General features: G+C 48.8%; 1 protein-coding gene across 4 annotated transcripts in view; it reads right to left on the reverse strand.

The window, feature by feature from the left end:
• The window catches only part of LOC137541109 (tubulin-specific chaperone D-like), a 1,052,576-nt gene that overhangs the window by 79,954 nt on the left and 956,362 nt on the right, over positions 1–16,260 (reverse strand). For 2 of the 4 annotated variants that reach the window (XM_068262255.1, XM_068262254.1), the window contains 2 exons: positions 596–674; positions 331–465 (listed from right to left, as the gene is read on the reverse strand). The exons of the other annotated variants lie outside the window; for them this stretch is intronic. In XM_068262255.1, coding sequence (XP_068118356.1) covers positions 407–465; positions 596–674 — 138 coding nt within the window. In that variant the 3' untranslated portion in view covers positions 331–406. The remainder of the gene's footprint in view (positions 1–330; positions 466–595; positions 675–16,260) is intronic. 4 annotated transcript variants of the gene reach the window in all.

Here is a 16,260-nt window from a genome sequence, read left to right on the forward strand (position 1 = left end):
TTTGCAATTAATGTATTGTCTTAATACAAACTCCTTGGTGTTAGAAGAATCCAAAATATGAACCTGCCTCCGCATCATAGGACAAATATTGCAGTTACCACAGGGATAGCTTCCCCTTAGGCTCTCTGCTTGTGATTTACCACCTGTGGATCTAAGGTGGCTTGAGCAAAGTCTGTCCTTCAATGTGGGACTCCTTTTTGCTGTGATAGAAGGGTGAGAAGAGATACAACACATAATGTCAGGGTCAGATTGTAATATTGGCCACGCGCCTTGTAAGGCCCTATAGATTTCAGACCAATTATTATTATTATAAGTAGAGCAAAGTCTCACCAAATTGGTCGAGGGTATAGGTCTGCTGTTGATCAATTCAGTCAGATTTCTGTGTTGTGCCATGTAGAATGCCTTTTTAACAATCTTCCTGGCTATCCACGGTCCAGAAATCTCTGTTGTAATTCATTGGCTTGTCTAAGGAAATCCAAATTGTTAGAACACAATCTGCGTAATCTAAGAAATTGGCTCACAGGTATATTGTTTTTCAAAGATTTATTATGAGAACTTTGATAGTGTAAGAGACTATTAACAGCCGTGGGCTTACGGTAAAGATCTGAAGTTAAAGAGCCGTCTTCTTGTACCTTGATCGTCACATCTAGGAAATCAACTTGATGTTGTGACATCTCTGCAGTAACAAAAATATTCATATCATTTTGATTAAGTTGTAAAATAAATGTGTCACATAATTCCCTCGGGCCATTCCAGATAATCAACAGGTCGTCAATATACCTATACCAACCCATTATAAAAGGCTGGTATTGGAGGAACTGGTCTCCAAAAACAACTTCTCTTTCCCAGAACCCCAAAAATAAATTAGCGATGGCCGGTGCATATTTGGCACCCATGGCCACGCCGCATACCTGTTTATAGAATCTTCCATTAAAGATGAAGTAATTATTGCCCAGTACGAATTGTAACAACTGCAACAGAAAAGAATGTAAGTCAGATTGTGAATGATCCTCCATATCCAGGAAGTAGCGAGTAGTATACAATGCCCACCGATGAGAGATATTAGTATACAAGGATTCAACGTCGCACGTGACAAGGAATGATCCAGGGGGAACCCTGATGTCCTCGATGATCCTAAGTAAGTCCAAGCTATCACGTAAGTATGAATCAAGGGCTATGGCATGGCGTTGAAGAAAAAAATCTAAAAAAGAACAAGCAAAGGATGTCAAGCTATTAATAGCAGCAACAATTGGTCTACCAGGTGGGTTACTGACCGTCTTGTGTATCTTAGGGAGCATGTAAAAAGTCGGTACAACTGGTGATTTAGGTAAAAGATATTCATACTCAGATGTAATGATGCCTCTGGATTTAGCATCACTTAGCAAAGTCTCTAATTGTTCATGATAATATTCTGTAGGATCACCAGGTAGAACCACAGTTATTGGAGTTATTCAGTTGTCGATATGCTTCCTGTAAATACATGTCCCTTGGCCAAATAACAATGTTCCCACCCTTATCCGCCTCCTTGATAATCAGGTCCATGTTACTTTTCAAACTATCAATAGCTTTCCGTTCTTTAAACCGTAAGATTATTAAAAAGGTTATTTTGAGTGTTCATCCCAGAAATGGCTTTCAACATAACCTCAAAAGAGATTTTTATAGGTGGATAATTCCCAAAGCTTGGCATATATTTTGAGGGGTTTCTAAACATCCTAGATCGTAGACTCACCACATCCTGATGCTAAGAACACCCTTAAAATACGTATACAACAACATCTTTCAAAAATCAGGTTGGAAAAAAAAAACACTAAACCGAGTGCAGTACAGGTAAATTACATGGACAAACTAGTGTCCAATTGGACTTGACCTTTAATGTACTAAAAAGTGACAAAAGTCCAGTCACTCTCAACCACCTGTCGTTGTTGCACGACTATAGGTGAGTGAGTAATGTTAGAAAATAACAGGTAATACTAACATATGAGAGGTCAGATAGCAATAGACTGGGTATGGTCAGTAGTAGGTCACCACACTCCAAAATCTGCCAATCAATAGTCAGTATGCTTGTGTGCTCCGTCTTTGGGAGGTCTTTGCTGATCCCCCCTGCTACCTGGTTCACACTGGCAGGTGTGTGAAATCCGGTGCAGGGTGTAGCTATTCCCATTCAGGTAGGGCACACAATGAAAATTAAAATTAAGTTGGCAAGGTGTATACAGGCAATATATAATACTGTACTGTAAGGATCCACGGTTGTGTTCGTGGTCCACAGCCGTATAAACCTACACAGTAGTGATAATACCAACACCCTTCACAGAAGGTAATAAATTGCTGGGGAGAGACAAGGCGTGCTAAACTTATATACAGTGATAGTGCAATTCGACTAGTGCTAGTTTCACTCCATGAGCGGAGCTTTGTCATGAAAAAGTGCACATAAGGTATAAAAAAATAATAAACGGCCCCCCACCACATACACCCACAGCAATAGTAGCCCAAAACAGAGCTCTGTCGAACTAGTCGAATTGCACTATCACTGTATATAAGTTTAGCACGCCTTGTATCTCCCCAGCAATTTATTACCTTCTGTGAAGGGTGTTGGTATTATCACTACTGTGTAGGTTTATACGGCTGTGGACCACGAACACAGCCGTGGATCCTTACAGTATTGTATATTGCCTGTATACACCTTGCCAACTTAATTTTAATTTTCAAAAATCAGGTTGGCCCAGCAGGATTATGATGAGGGAAAAACACTGACTTCAGTGGCTGCACATTTTTTTACAGTATCATTCTAGTTCATATGCAGGTTTGCAGGTAATAGGTTTGGAACGAATTGACTACTATTAGGGGTGGAGATATTGTGTCTAGGCTCCTACAGAGGGAAGCTAGGTGGATATATTTCCTGGTATTCAAATCGCCTCAGGGTCTCAATGAGGAAATAGATTTTTCAGGTTTTTTGTAATTATTATTAATGTGTTTTTTTTTATTTATTGCAGATTATCCTATTGACCTGTATATCATTCAAATTATGAGTGCTGTATCATGTGATGGACTTTCAATGGACTGGATACTATGTTCTGTTATGGTTTCTTCATGGACTTCCGTTTTTCCTGCGTCCGCTTATTACGTCGCATCCGACCTATTTTGTTAACCTTTGTCGGTGGACTATAACTTCCTATCTACCTCCACTATACGAACTATTTCCCTTTAATGGATGGACTTTGCTCTATCTGGATTTTTGGACTCCTGTTCCTAATGTCACGCAATGCATGGATTACAATTTCTGTTATATATCTCATATTGCATTTTGCTGTATATGGGTATTGTATTTGTAATTGTATAGTTATTATATAAAGGTATTCTTGTTCATAACAGGGTGGTGATATATGGATGCTTGAATAATAGTGAATTTGCCCATCACTGCGAATATCCTTTGTTCCACCGCTCCAGCTTCTATTGTTAGCTGGAGCATGTGTTGCTAAATGTTCCTTAGCGCTTTCCATATACTTACTCTTCCTGCGCTCCAAGGTGGTTTACTTCCTTTTAGTCTCTCCCCTCTCCGCATTGGATGGCGGACTATGGGCGGATCCTCCTGCGCTCCAAAGTGGTTCACCTCCTTTTTATAAATCTTTTTAGAAGATTTAATTTTTTGTGTCACAAGTTAGCGGAAATTGATATTTTTTTTTCACAAAGTGTCATTTTCCATTAACTTGTGACAAAAAATAAAATCTTCTATGAACTCACCATACTCCTAACGGAATACCTTGGGGCGTCTTCTTTCTAAAATGGTTTTACTTGGCGGGGTTTCTATACTGCCCTGGCGTTTTAGGGGCCCAAAACCGTGAGGAGTAGTCTGGAAACCAAATGCCTCAAAATGACTGTTCAGGGGTATAAGCATCTGGAAATTTTGATGACGGATGGTCTATGAGGGGCCGAATTTTGTGGAACTGTCAAAAGCAGGGTGACCTCTTAGATGACAGATTGTATTGGCACTGAAGTGCAGGAAGTGCAGGATGTTCTCAAATCGTGACCTGGACATGGCAGCAGAGAACATGGGCATGTGATGTATTGGGTGCATAGACCAATAAGACCGCAATACATTCTTTTTGACTAGACCCATGTTAAGGAGAAGGCCCCCAAAAATGTTACGTTCGGAAACTTGGAGTGGTTTCCACCGAAAAGGCTAGGCGTGGTAGCTTCGTGGATTGGCGGTTGTGTATTGTGTGGCATAACGGTTGGTCTCAGCCACAATTAAGTCGTAGAGTCCAGCAGTGACCAGAAAAAAAAATTCTGTCACTGTGGTGGGGCGGGTGAGGGTTTGGCCGGGTGATCAGAAGCCCGCAGGAGGCAGATTAGGGCCTGATCTGATGGGTAGGAGTGCTAGGAGGGGGGGGGGGGGGCGACAGGACAGGAGGCGATTGATGGGTGTCTCAGGGGGTGATTAGAGGGGACAATAGATGCAATCAATGCACTAAGGAGGTGATCGGAAGGGGGTCTGAGGGGGATCTGAGGGTCTGGCCGAGTGATCAGGAGCCCACACGGGGCAAATTAGGGCCCGATCTAATGGGTAGGTGTGCTAGGGGGTGACAGGAGGTGATTGATGGGTGTCTCAAGGTGTGATTAGAGGGGGGAATAGATGCAAGCTATGCACTGGCAAGGTGATCAGGGCTGGGGACTGAGGGCGTTCTGAGGGTGTGGGCAGGTTATTGGGTGCCCAAGGGGCAGATAGGGGTCTGATCTGATGGGTAGCAGTGACAGGTGGTGACAGGGGGTGATTGATGGCCGATTAGAAGGGAGAACAGATGGAAACAATACACTTTGGAGGTGATCAGAGGGTGGGTCTGTGGGCGATCTGATGGTGTGGGTGGGTGATCAGATGCCCGCAAGAGGCAGGTTAGGGTCTGATCTGATGGGCGGCAGTAACCGGTGGTGACAGGGATGGGCGATTGACAGGTAATCAGTGGGTGAGTACAGGGAAGGATAGCTGTATACAGTACCAGGGGGGGGGGTTGTCTGGGGAGGATCTGAGAGAGTGGGGGGGGAGGGATGATCAGGAGACCCCATGGGGCAGTTTAGGCCCTGATCTGAAAAATAGCGCTGACAGATAGTGACAGGGAGTGATTGACGGGTGATTAGGGGGGTGATTGTGTGCAAACAGGGGTCTGGGAGGTCTGATGGGTGCTGTGGGTGATCAGAGGGCAGGGGGGGGGGCAGGATCAGTGTGCTTGGGCGCATACTATGAGGCTGCAGCGAGTACATTTGAAATTGGCGCTGGTAGACTTGGGCGCAGGATACAGCGGTATATGGCTGATCCTGCTGCTGCACAAGTCCGGCCATTTTAATTACTATTCCCCCTCCAGGCTGCCATGGATAGTGGGGGAATGAAATAATTCAGCTTCCAGCGATTGCTGGAAGCTGAATTATTGTGTTTTTTAAGCAACTTCGGCTCCGTCTTCTGACGAAGCCGATGTTACTCACTATGCGCCGCTATAGACTGATTCCCATTACAGTCTATGGCGGCGCCCAAATCTAGCAGTGCTGAAAAGCACTGCTCCGGCTGCAGCCTGCCCTGGTGGTCCCTCGATAACCGGGATAACCAGGGCAGGAGGCAGCCTGTATAATACACTTTGTATACATTACAAAGCGTATTTAACGCTTTGTATGCGGCGATCCAGGAGTTAATAACCCGCCGCCGCTCCCGAACGGCCGGCGAGTTATTGTGCCGGCGGCTGATCATGTGTTGCGATCGCCGCATAACCACGCCCCCCGCAAAGGTCCGGCGGTCATTTGGACCCAGGCATTGCGTCTGCCTATTGGCTAAAGGTGGGCATTATGCGGTTAAAGGCCACTTCCGGGTTTTCTATCCAGACATCCGGATTTGCCCATATATCCTGGATACTGGGGTCGGATATCCAATCCGGGTCTGATACCAAAATGGTTAAATCCGGATATACGATCTGGTTCCGGATATCTGGGTATCTGGGTCAATCCGGATTTTGAAAAAGGGGTATCCGAGCAGCACTGAAGCTAAACTCTGAGCCCTGGGTTTCAAAAGCCATGAATGCTCAAACTTGGACGATTTCAAAGTTGAACAATTTTCTTTCAATTTTTTGGGTCTGGTAACTCCAATTTTGGGGGGGGCTAGTGTGACCGCACCTGTACCCACGTGTAGCCCCTAAACTTAAATAACCACACCTAAAATTTGGGGCCACTCGAGTAAAGGGCCTCTGAGATATGTAAAAAGGTCAATATGCCGTCAACATACATATCAAATGTCAACAGCCTGGGATGTTCCTAACAGAAAACGCTCCCAAACAAAACTTCCTTTTTTAGGGTGTAGTATCTCTGGTTTTTGGAGGGCTAGCTTGACCCCAATTATGCCCACATGTAGCCATGATCCTCTGCTACACACACCTGAAATTTAGGGTCTATGGGGCTAAGGGCTCCAGAGATACGGCCTCCCAAATGGGGGAACCTGGACCAGGTAACGTGCTCCATAGTGCCACCTCTAGCCATGAAGGACTTAGTATCCTCTGATAGTCTCTAATTCGGAAGATACGCCATTCACCCCCTGGTGGCCACAGGTGGTAATGCAGGTAACTTGGGGTGGTGGGTTGTGCAATATTGGCATCTAGTGGCCACAATTGGTAAAACAGTTATCCTAACCTGCAAATATTTATTTATTGTATTTATAAAAGCGCCAAAATATTATGCAGTGCTGGACATTAGTTTCGGTTACAGACAATATTTAGGGGTGACATACAGCAATACGACAACACAGGAAAACAAGAAAAACAAGGTCATGCAACACAGTATTGGCTTGATTCACTAAATCGTGATAAGTCACATCAAGGCCATTTTTGCATGCATTTTCACGTATGTACGCGATCACGAATTATCAGGTGCAATTGCGAATTTTCGCGTAAAACTTGGTGATTTTCACATTAAATATAATTCGCAATTGTGCACAATAATTCGTGATCACTCGCAAACGCGAAAATGCGTGCAAAAACTGCCGTGATATGACTCATCAAGCCATATGAGTACAAGGTAATGCTTAGTCAGTCACTGGATGGGAGCATGGGGATTAGGCAAGCAGAGTTCACTCAAATGCATATCATGGATGCACAGTAATGGAGGAGCAAGATCAGGTAGGACACAAAAGGAGGAGGACTCTGCCTGAAAGGCATACAATCTAAAGGGAGAGGTAGGCAGGGTCAGATTATCCCACAAATCATTCCAATCACCTGATTGGGGCCCCAGCAGAGTCTAAGGGGCCCCATCAGCATGTAATCTGGCCCTGGTATCCTAGCTGCTGGCTCGTAAAAGCAGCAAGGCACAGGGGACGGAGGAGGCTGGCTGTGTGTTGCCAGGCAACAGCAGGAAGCCGGATTCTGCTCTAACGGAAGCAGCACAGCTTGCTGCAGCATTGAATTGCCTGTGTCTGCTCTGGGTGTTACCCTGCACTTTATGCCCACTCCTACAATCCCAGCAGGAATATAAGCTTCAACATGAAGAATTAGGAGAGGAGAGCAGGCATTTCCACTTTATGTGCCTCTGCTACAGAGTCAAAGGGGGTAAGCCATGTCAGTGGCGTACCTAGGGCATTTGACACCCGGTGCTGGGTATTATAAGACACCCCCCCCCCCCCAAAAAAAAAAGTGAAGGGGCAAAAAATGGGTGGCGCTATAACATGCGGCGCGCGAAGCGGCAAAAAATGGGCGTGGCCATGGCCGGATGAGGGCGGAGCTAACTAATTTGACATGAACCCGAGTGAGAGTGATATGGAGGCTGACATATTTATTTCCTTTTAAACAATACTAGTTGCCCTGCTGATCTATTTGGCTGCAGTAGTGAACTGAATCAAACCAGAAACAAGCATGCTTGTTCAGCGTCTGTGGTTGAAAGAATTAGAGGCAGAGGACCAGCACAGCAGCCAGGCAACTGGTATTGCTTAAAAGGAGATAAATATGGCAGCCTCAATATTATTCTCACCTCGGGTTCCCTTTAAAAGTGCAACGCAAAGACAGTGGACCCAAGTTTTGGTGACCCTTCCCCCAGAAAATTCACATAATTGTGCAGGTTTTCTCAGGAAAATACACATAATGTGTGTAGATTTGCCCAGAGAATACATGCAATCATGTCTGCAGATTTGCCCAGACCATACGTTCAATCATGTCGGCAGATTTGCCCAGAAAATACATGCAATCATGTAGCAGATTTGCCCAGAAAATACATGCAATCATGTCGGCAGATTTGCCCAGAAAATACATGCAATCATGTCGGCAGATTTGCCCAGAAAATACATGCAATCATGTCGGCAGATTTGCCCAGAAAATACATGCAATCATGTCGGCAGATTTGCCCAGAAAATACATGCAATCATGTCGGCAGATTTGACCAGAAAATACATGCAATCATGTAGCAGATTTGACCAAAAAATACATGCAATCGTGTGGCAGACCTGTCCAGAAAACACTTCAATCGTGTAGCAGACCTGGCCAGAACATAAACGCTAGAGTTGGGCCGAACGGTTCGCCTGCGAACGGTTCCATGCGAACTTCAGTGGTTCGCGTTCCGCAGGCGAACTTTTGCGGAAGTTCGGTTCACCCCATAATGCACCATGAGGGTCAACTTTGACCCTCTACATCACAGTCAGCAGGCCCAGTGTAGCCAATTAGGCTACACTAGCCCCTGGAGCCACTCCCCCCCTAATAAAAGGCAGACAGCGGCGGCCATTACGCTCACTCGTGTGCCTGCGTTAGTGAGAGTAGGGCGAGCTGCTGCAGACTGTCTCTCATAGGGAAAGATTAGTTAGGATTTGCTTGTTCCTGGCTGCATACCTGTTCTGTTCAGTGAGCCCACCATACCTGTTCTGTTCAGTGAGCCCACCATACCTGTTCTGTTCAGTGAGCCCACTGGATACCTGCATACCTGTTCAGTGAACCCGCCACTGCATACCTGTTCAGTGAACCTGCCACTGCATACCTGTTCAGTGAACCCGCCACTGCATACCTGTTCAGTGAACCCGCCACTGCATACCTGTTCAGTGAACCCGCCACTGCATACCTGTTCAGTGAACCCGCCACTGCATACCTGTTCTGTGAACCCACCACTGCATACCTGTTCTGTGAACCCACCACTGCAATACTGTTCTGTGAACCCACCACTGCAATCCTGTTCTGTGAACCCACCACTGCATACCTGTTCTGTTCAGTGAACCCGCCACTGCATACCTGTTCTGTTCAGTGAACCCGCCACTGTATTCCTGTTCAGTGAACCCGCCACTGCATACCTGTACTGTTCAGTGAACCCGCCACTGTATACCTGTTCAGTGAACCTGCCACTGCATACCTGTTCTGTGAACCCACCACTGCATACCTGTTCTGTTCAGTGAACCCGCCACTGTATTCCTGTTCAGTGAACCCGCCACTGTATACCTGTTCTGTCATTCAGCTACATCAGCCAGGCGACCATATGGGCTGTAAAGCCACCAAAACCTGCACTCTCGCCATGGTGCGCACCAGTCCAGCATGGCCGTCACTACTCAAACAGCTGTTTGCGGTGCGTTACACGGTGAGTTTGGTGTGTCAGTGTGAAGCAGTACCTTAATTACACTACCTGATTGATGTATACACATGCAAGATGTTTTAAAGCACTTTAGGCCTGTCATTTAACATTCAATGTGATTTCTGCCCTTAAAACGCTGCTTTGCATCAAATCCAGATTTTTCCCGGGGACTTTTGGCATGTATCCCACTCCTCCACCTGGGGGTCCAGGTGTTAGACCCCTTGAAACATCTTTTCCATCACTTTTGTGGCCAGCATCATTTTTTTTTTTCAAAGTTCGCATCCCCATTGAAGTCTATTGCGGTTTGCGAACTTTTCGGCGAACCGAACTTTCCGCGAAGGTTCGCGAACCGAAAATCGGAGGTTCGGCCCCACTCTAATAAACACTACCCCTGGCTGCTAATATAAATAAAAAAAAAACAAACACATTTACTCACCTGCAGCAGAGCTCCTGTTCCGGCCTCCGTCCAGTACGCAGCTCCCACGATCCTCTACAGCCAGCCACTCCCAAAGTCTCCAGAGCAGGGCTTCGGGCATTTTACTATAGCCCTGCTCTGCCGCTGCGGTGAACTGATACGGCATCTATTAGATGCCGAAAGTCATTTCACGCTGGGGGGTGCTTGCAGAATTTTAAGGGGTGCTTCAGCACCCAAAGCACCCCCCCCCCCCCGGTGCCGCCACTGCCCCCAGTATAGGTAGCTAGCAGTTGCCCCCAGTATAGGTAGCTAGTTGCCCCCAGTGAAGGTAGTATAGTTGCCCCCAGGATAGGCAGCATAGCTGCTGTCCCCAATGTAGGTAGTGTTGCTGCCCCCAGTCAGAGATGGGCCGAACCTCCGATTTTAGGTTCGCGAACCGGGTTCGCGAACTTTCGCGGAAGGTTCGGTTCGCGTAAAAGTTCGCGAACCGCAATAGACTTCAATGGGGAGGCGAACTTTGAAAAAAAAAAAATAATTATGCTGGCCACAAAAGTGATGGAAAAGATGTTTCAAGGGGTCTAACACCTGATGGGGGGAGTGGGATAGATGCCAAAAGTCCCCGGGAAAAATCTGGATTTGACGCAAAGCAGCGTTTTAAGGGCAGAAATCACATTGAATGCTAAATGACAGGCCTAAAGTGCTTTAAAACATCTTGCATGTGTATACATCAATCAGGTAGTGTAATTAAGGTACTGCTTCACACTGACACACCAAAATCACCGTGTAACGCACCGCAAACAGCTGTTTGTGTAGTAACGGCCGTGCTGGACTGGTGCGCACCATGGCGAGAGTGCAGGTTTTGGTGGCTTTACAGCCCATATGGTCGGCCTGGCTGATGTAGCTGAATGACAGAACAGTGACTGTCCAGCTGATCAAATTTGGTCTGACCACAATGAAGCAACGACCTTATTATCTTTTGTGTGCCCCCCGAGACACTCATCTAGGCGCCGGTCATTGCTTCATTGTGATACGCAAGCCCCTTCACCACGGCAAGGTAATGATCACGAAGGGGAATGGGCGCATGTACATGCCTTTTCTTTTGTTGTTGCAGCTGCCCGCAGTGCAGCCAGAAAAATTAGGCAGTCATGTACACGCACCCGAAAAATTATTACAGCCTAAAAAATTCAGCAATCCGCCTGGAGTCCCGGACCCTGTTGGTGGTGGCGGAGAAGGTAGTGAAGCGGCCTGCAGGCAGACATGCTGTGTGGAGGGACTGGGAGCGACTTAGTCTTCTTGGGGCAGGCCAGGCAGCCAGTCACACGGCGTGCAGGCAGAGATGCTGTGTGTGCGGGGACTGACTTAGTCTTGGGGCGGGCAGCAGCCCTCCGGGATCCATGCCTCATTCATTTTGATAAAGGTGAGGTACTTAACACTTTTGTGACTTAGGCGACTTCTCTTCTCTGTGACAATGCCTCCAGCTGCGCTGAAGGTCCTTTCTGACAGGACGCTTGCGGCAGGGCAGGAGAGAAGTTGGATGGCAAATTGGGACAGCTCTGGCCACAGGTCAAGCCTGCGCACCCAGTAGTTCAAGGGTTCCTCATCGCTGTTCACAGCAGTGTCTACATCCACACTTAAGGCCAGGTAGTCGGCTACCTGCCGTTCCAGGCGTTGGTGGAGGGTGGATCCGGAAGGGCTACGGCGAGGCGTTGGACTAAAGAACGTCCGCATGTCCGACATCACCATGAGATCGCTGGAGCGTCCTGTCTTTGACTGCGTGGACACGGGAGGAGGATTAGTGGCAGTGGTACCTTGCTGGCATTGTGCTGTCACATCACCCTTAAAGGCATTGTAAAGCATAGTTGACAGCTGGTTCTGCATGTGCTGCATCCTTTCCACCTTCCGCTGAGTTGGTAACAGGTCTGCCACTTTGTGCCTGTACCGAGGGTCTAGTAGTGTGGCCACCCAGTACAGCTCATTCCCCTTGAGGTTTTTTATACGGGGGTCCCTTAACAGGCAGGACAGCATAAAAGACGACATCTGCACAAAGTCGGATCCAGTACCCTCAATCTCCTCTTGCTCTTCCTCAGTGACGTCACGTAAGTCAACCTCCTCCCCCCAGCCGCGAACAATACCACGGGAAGGTTGAGCAGCACAAGCCCCCTGCGACGCCTGCTGCGGTTGTTCTCCTGCCGCCGTCCCCTCCTCCTCCTCCCCCAAAGAAACACCTTGCTTATCATCCTCTGAGTCTGACTCGTCTTCTGCACACGACTTCTCTTCTTCCTCCTCCTCCCCCCTCTGTGCTGCCGCAGGTGTTGAAGAAACAGCTGGGTCTGATGAAAATTGGTCCCATGCCTGTTCCTGCCGTAACGGTTCCTGGTCACGCTCATTCACAGCTTCATCCGCCACTCTACGCACAGCACGCTCCAAGAAGTAAGCGTAGGGAATTAAGTCGCTGATGGTGCCCTCACTGCGGCTCACCAGGTTGGTCACCTCCTCAAACGGCCGCATGAGCCTGCATGCATTTTTCATCAGTGTCCAGTTGTCAGGCCAGAACATCCCCATCTTCCCAGACTGTTTTATTCTACTCCAGTTGTAGAGGTACTGGGTGACGGCTTTCTTCTGTTCTAGCAGGCGGGAGAACATGAGCAGGGTCGAATTCCAGCGAGTGGGGCTATCGCAAATGAGGCGTCTCACCGGCATGTTGTTTTTCCGCTGAATTTCGGCAAATCGTGCCATGGCTGTGTAAGACCGCCTCAAATGCCCACAGAACTTCCTGGCCTGCTTCAAGACATCCGCTAAGCCAGGGTACTTTGCCACAAATCTTTGCACAACTAGATTCATGACATGTGCCATGCAGGGTATGTGTGTCAGCTTCCCCATACGCAAAGCGGCAAGCAGATTGCTGCCGTTGTCGCACACCACGTTGCCTATCTCCAGGTGGTGCGGGGTCAGCCACTCATCCACCTGTTTAAGAGCAGCCAGGAGAGCTGCTCCAGTGTGACTCTCCGCTTTTAGACAAGCCATGTCTAAGATGGCGTGACACCGTCGTACCTGGCATGCAGCATAGGCCCTGCAGAGCTGGGGCTGTGTAGCTGGAGAGGAGAACTGCCACTCAGCCAAGGAGGAGGAGGACAGCGAAGAGCATGTAGCAGGAGGAGAGGAGGTGGCAGGAGGCCTGCCTGCAAGCCGTGGAGGTGTCACAATTTGGTCCGCTGCGCCCTGCTTGCCATCGTTCACCACCAGGTTCACCCAATGGGCTGTGTAGGTAATGTAGCGGCCCTGCCCGTGCTTGGCAGACCAGGCATCCGTGGTCAGGTGTACCCTTGACCCAACGCTCTTCGCAAGAGATGACACCACTTGCCTCTCAACTTCACGGTGCAGTTGGGGTATGGCCTTTCTAGAAAAATAAGTGCGGCCTGGCATCTTCCACTGCGGTGTTCCGATGGCCACAAATTTACGGAAGGCCTCAGAGTCCACCAGCTGGTATGGTAACAGCTGGCGAGCTAACAGTTCCGCCACGCCAGCTGTCAGACGCCGGGCAAGGGGGTGACTTGCCGAAATTGGGTTCTTCCGCTCAAACATTTCCTTCACGGACACCTGACTGCTGCTGTGGGCAGAGGAGCAGGAACCGCTCAAGGGCAGAGGCGGAGTGGAGGAGGGTGCCTGTGAAGGTGCAAGGGAGAAAGCGGCAGAAGCAGATGATGCACCTGAAGGAGGAAGAGGAGAAGGAGGGTGACTTTTCTTTTGTGTGCTGCTGCTGCTTTTGCTCAGGTGGCCTTCCCATTGCTGTTTGTGCCTTTTCTCCAGGTGCCTTCGTAAGGCACTTGTCCCTACGTGAGTGTTGGCCTTTCCACGGTTCAATTTTTGTTGGCAGAGCGAACAGATGGCTTTGCTCCGATCTGAGGCACACACATTAAAAAATTTCCACACCGCTGAGCCACCCTGGGATGTGGGCACTATGGGGACCTCAGCAGCTGGTGCTGAAGGGCAAGTCGGCTGGCTGTACATAGGTGGCGATACATGGTGCCGGACTCTGCCACCAGCTGTTTCTGACGAAGAGCTGCCCCAGCTTCTTTCAGCAACTTCTCTCCTCCTACTACTCTCTGACTCCCCCTCTGAACTGTCCCCCTCTTCATCTCCTCTATTGGGAACATACAGAGGATCCCTATCATCGTCAGCATCGTAATCATCCTGCCCAGGTTCGCTTGCCTCAGAAAAATCCAAACGTGTAGGTCCTTCATCCTCCTTACACGTTAAATCCATAGTGTTGCCGCGTAACGCAGACATATGAGCTGGTGAAAATTCATCTGGCTGTAACAACAATGGCTGTGCATCAGTGATTTCACCACCACTAAATAATTCTTGCGAAGTGTCAAATGCAGCGGAAGTGGTGCTAGTAGTAGCGCTGGTGGCTGAGCAAGATGAGGTGTTCTGTGTCGCTAAATACTCAACCACGTCCTGACAATCTTGGGAGGTGATGGGACGTGCCTTCTTCCGAGCACTGTACTGTGGGCCAGGTCCACACGAAATTACATTTACACAACCTCGCGCAGACCTGCCGGGTGGCCTTCCTCTGGCTCTGCCACTACCTCTTCCTCTACCTGTTTTATCCATATCGGGTATGCACGGAGTGGTATATCCCACTGCGTGCACTCACGTAGGTAGGTGGGTTCACTTAACTGCACAGGTATGCGCACTGATGCGGTGGGTTCACTGAACACAACAGGTATGCAGTGGCGGGTTCACTGAACAGAACAGGTATACAGTGGCGGGTCCACTGAACAGCACAGGTATGCAGTGGCGGGTTCACAGCACAGGTATGCAGTGGTGGGTTCACAGCACAGGTATGCAGTGGCGGGTCCACTGAACAAAACAGGTATGCAGTGGCGGGTTCACTAAACAGGTATACAGTGGCGGGTCCACTGAACAGAACAGGTATGCAGTGGCGGGTTCACTAAACAGGTATACAGTGGCGGGTCCACTGAACAGCACAGGTATGCAGTGGCGGGTTCACAGCACAGGTATGCAGTGGTGGGTTCACAGCACAGGTATGCAGTGGCGGGTCCACTGAACAAAACAGGTATGCAGTGGCGGGTTCACTAAACAGGTATACAGTGGCGGGTCCACTGAACAGAACAGGTATGCAGTGGCGGGTTCACTAAACAGGTATACAGTGGCGGGTCCACTGAACAGCACAGGTATGCAGTGGTGGGTTCACAGCACAGGTATGCAGTGGCGGGTCCACTGAACAAAACAGGTATGCAGTGGCGGGTTCACTAAACAGGTATACAGTGGCGGGTCCACTGAACAGAACAGGTATGCAGTGGCGGGTTCACTAAACAGGTATACAGTGGCGGGTCCACTGAACAGCACAGGTATGCAGTGGTGGGTTAACAGCACAGGTATGGTGGGTTAACAGCACAGGTATGCAGTGGCGGGTCCACTGAACAAAACAGGTATGCAGTGGCGGGTTCACTAAACAGGTATACAGTGGCGGGTCCACTGAACAGAACAGGTATGCAGTGGCGGGTTCACTAAACAGGTATACAGTGGCGGGTCCACTGAACAGCACAGGTATGCAGTGGCGGGTTCACAGCACAGGTATGCAGTGGTGGGTTAACAGCACAGGTATGGTGGGTTAACAGCACAGGTATGCAGTGGTGGGTTCACAGCACAGGTATGCAGTGGTGGGATAACAGCACAGGTATGGTGGGTTAACAGCACAGGTATGCAGTGGTGGGTTCACAGCACAGGTATGCAGTGGTGGGTTCACAGCACAGGTATGCAGTGGTGGGTTCACAGCACAGGTATGCAGTGGTGGGTTAACAGCACAGGTATGGTGGGTTAACAGCACAGGTATGCAGTGGTGGGTTCACAGCACAGGTATGCAGTGGTGGGTTCACAGCACAGGTATGCAGTGGCGGGTCCACTGAACAAAACAGGTATGCAGTGGCGGGTTCACTAAACAGGTATACAGTGGCGGGTCCACTGAACAGAACAGGTATGCAGTGGCGGGTTCACTAAACAGGTATACAGTGGCGGGTCCACTGAACAGCACAGGTATGCAGTGGTGGGTTAACAGCACAGGTATGGTGGGTTAACAGCACAGGTATGCAGTGGCGGGTCAACTGAACAAAACAGGTATGCAGTGGCGGGTTCACTAAACAGGTATACAGTGGCGGGTCCACTGAACAGAACAGGTATGCAGTGGCGGGTTCACTAAACAGGTATACAGTGGCGGGTCCACTGAACAGCACAGGTATGCAGTGGCGGGTTCACAG

Source organism: Hyperolius riggenbachi, chromosome 12 (assembly GCF_040937935.1).
Source record: "Hyperolius riggenbachi isolate aHypRig1 chromosome 12, aHypRig1.pri, whole genome shotgun sequence".
In the NCBI taxonomy this organism is placed as follows: Eukaryota; Metazoa; Chordata; class Amphibia; order Anura; family Hyperoliidae; genus Hyperolius; species Hyperolius riggenbachi.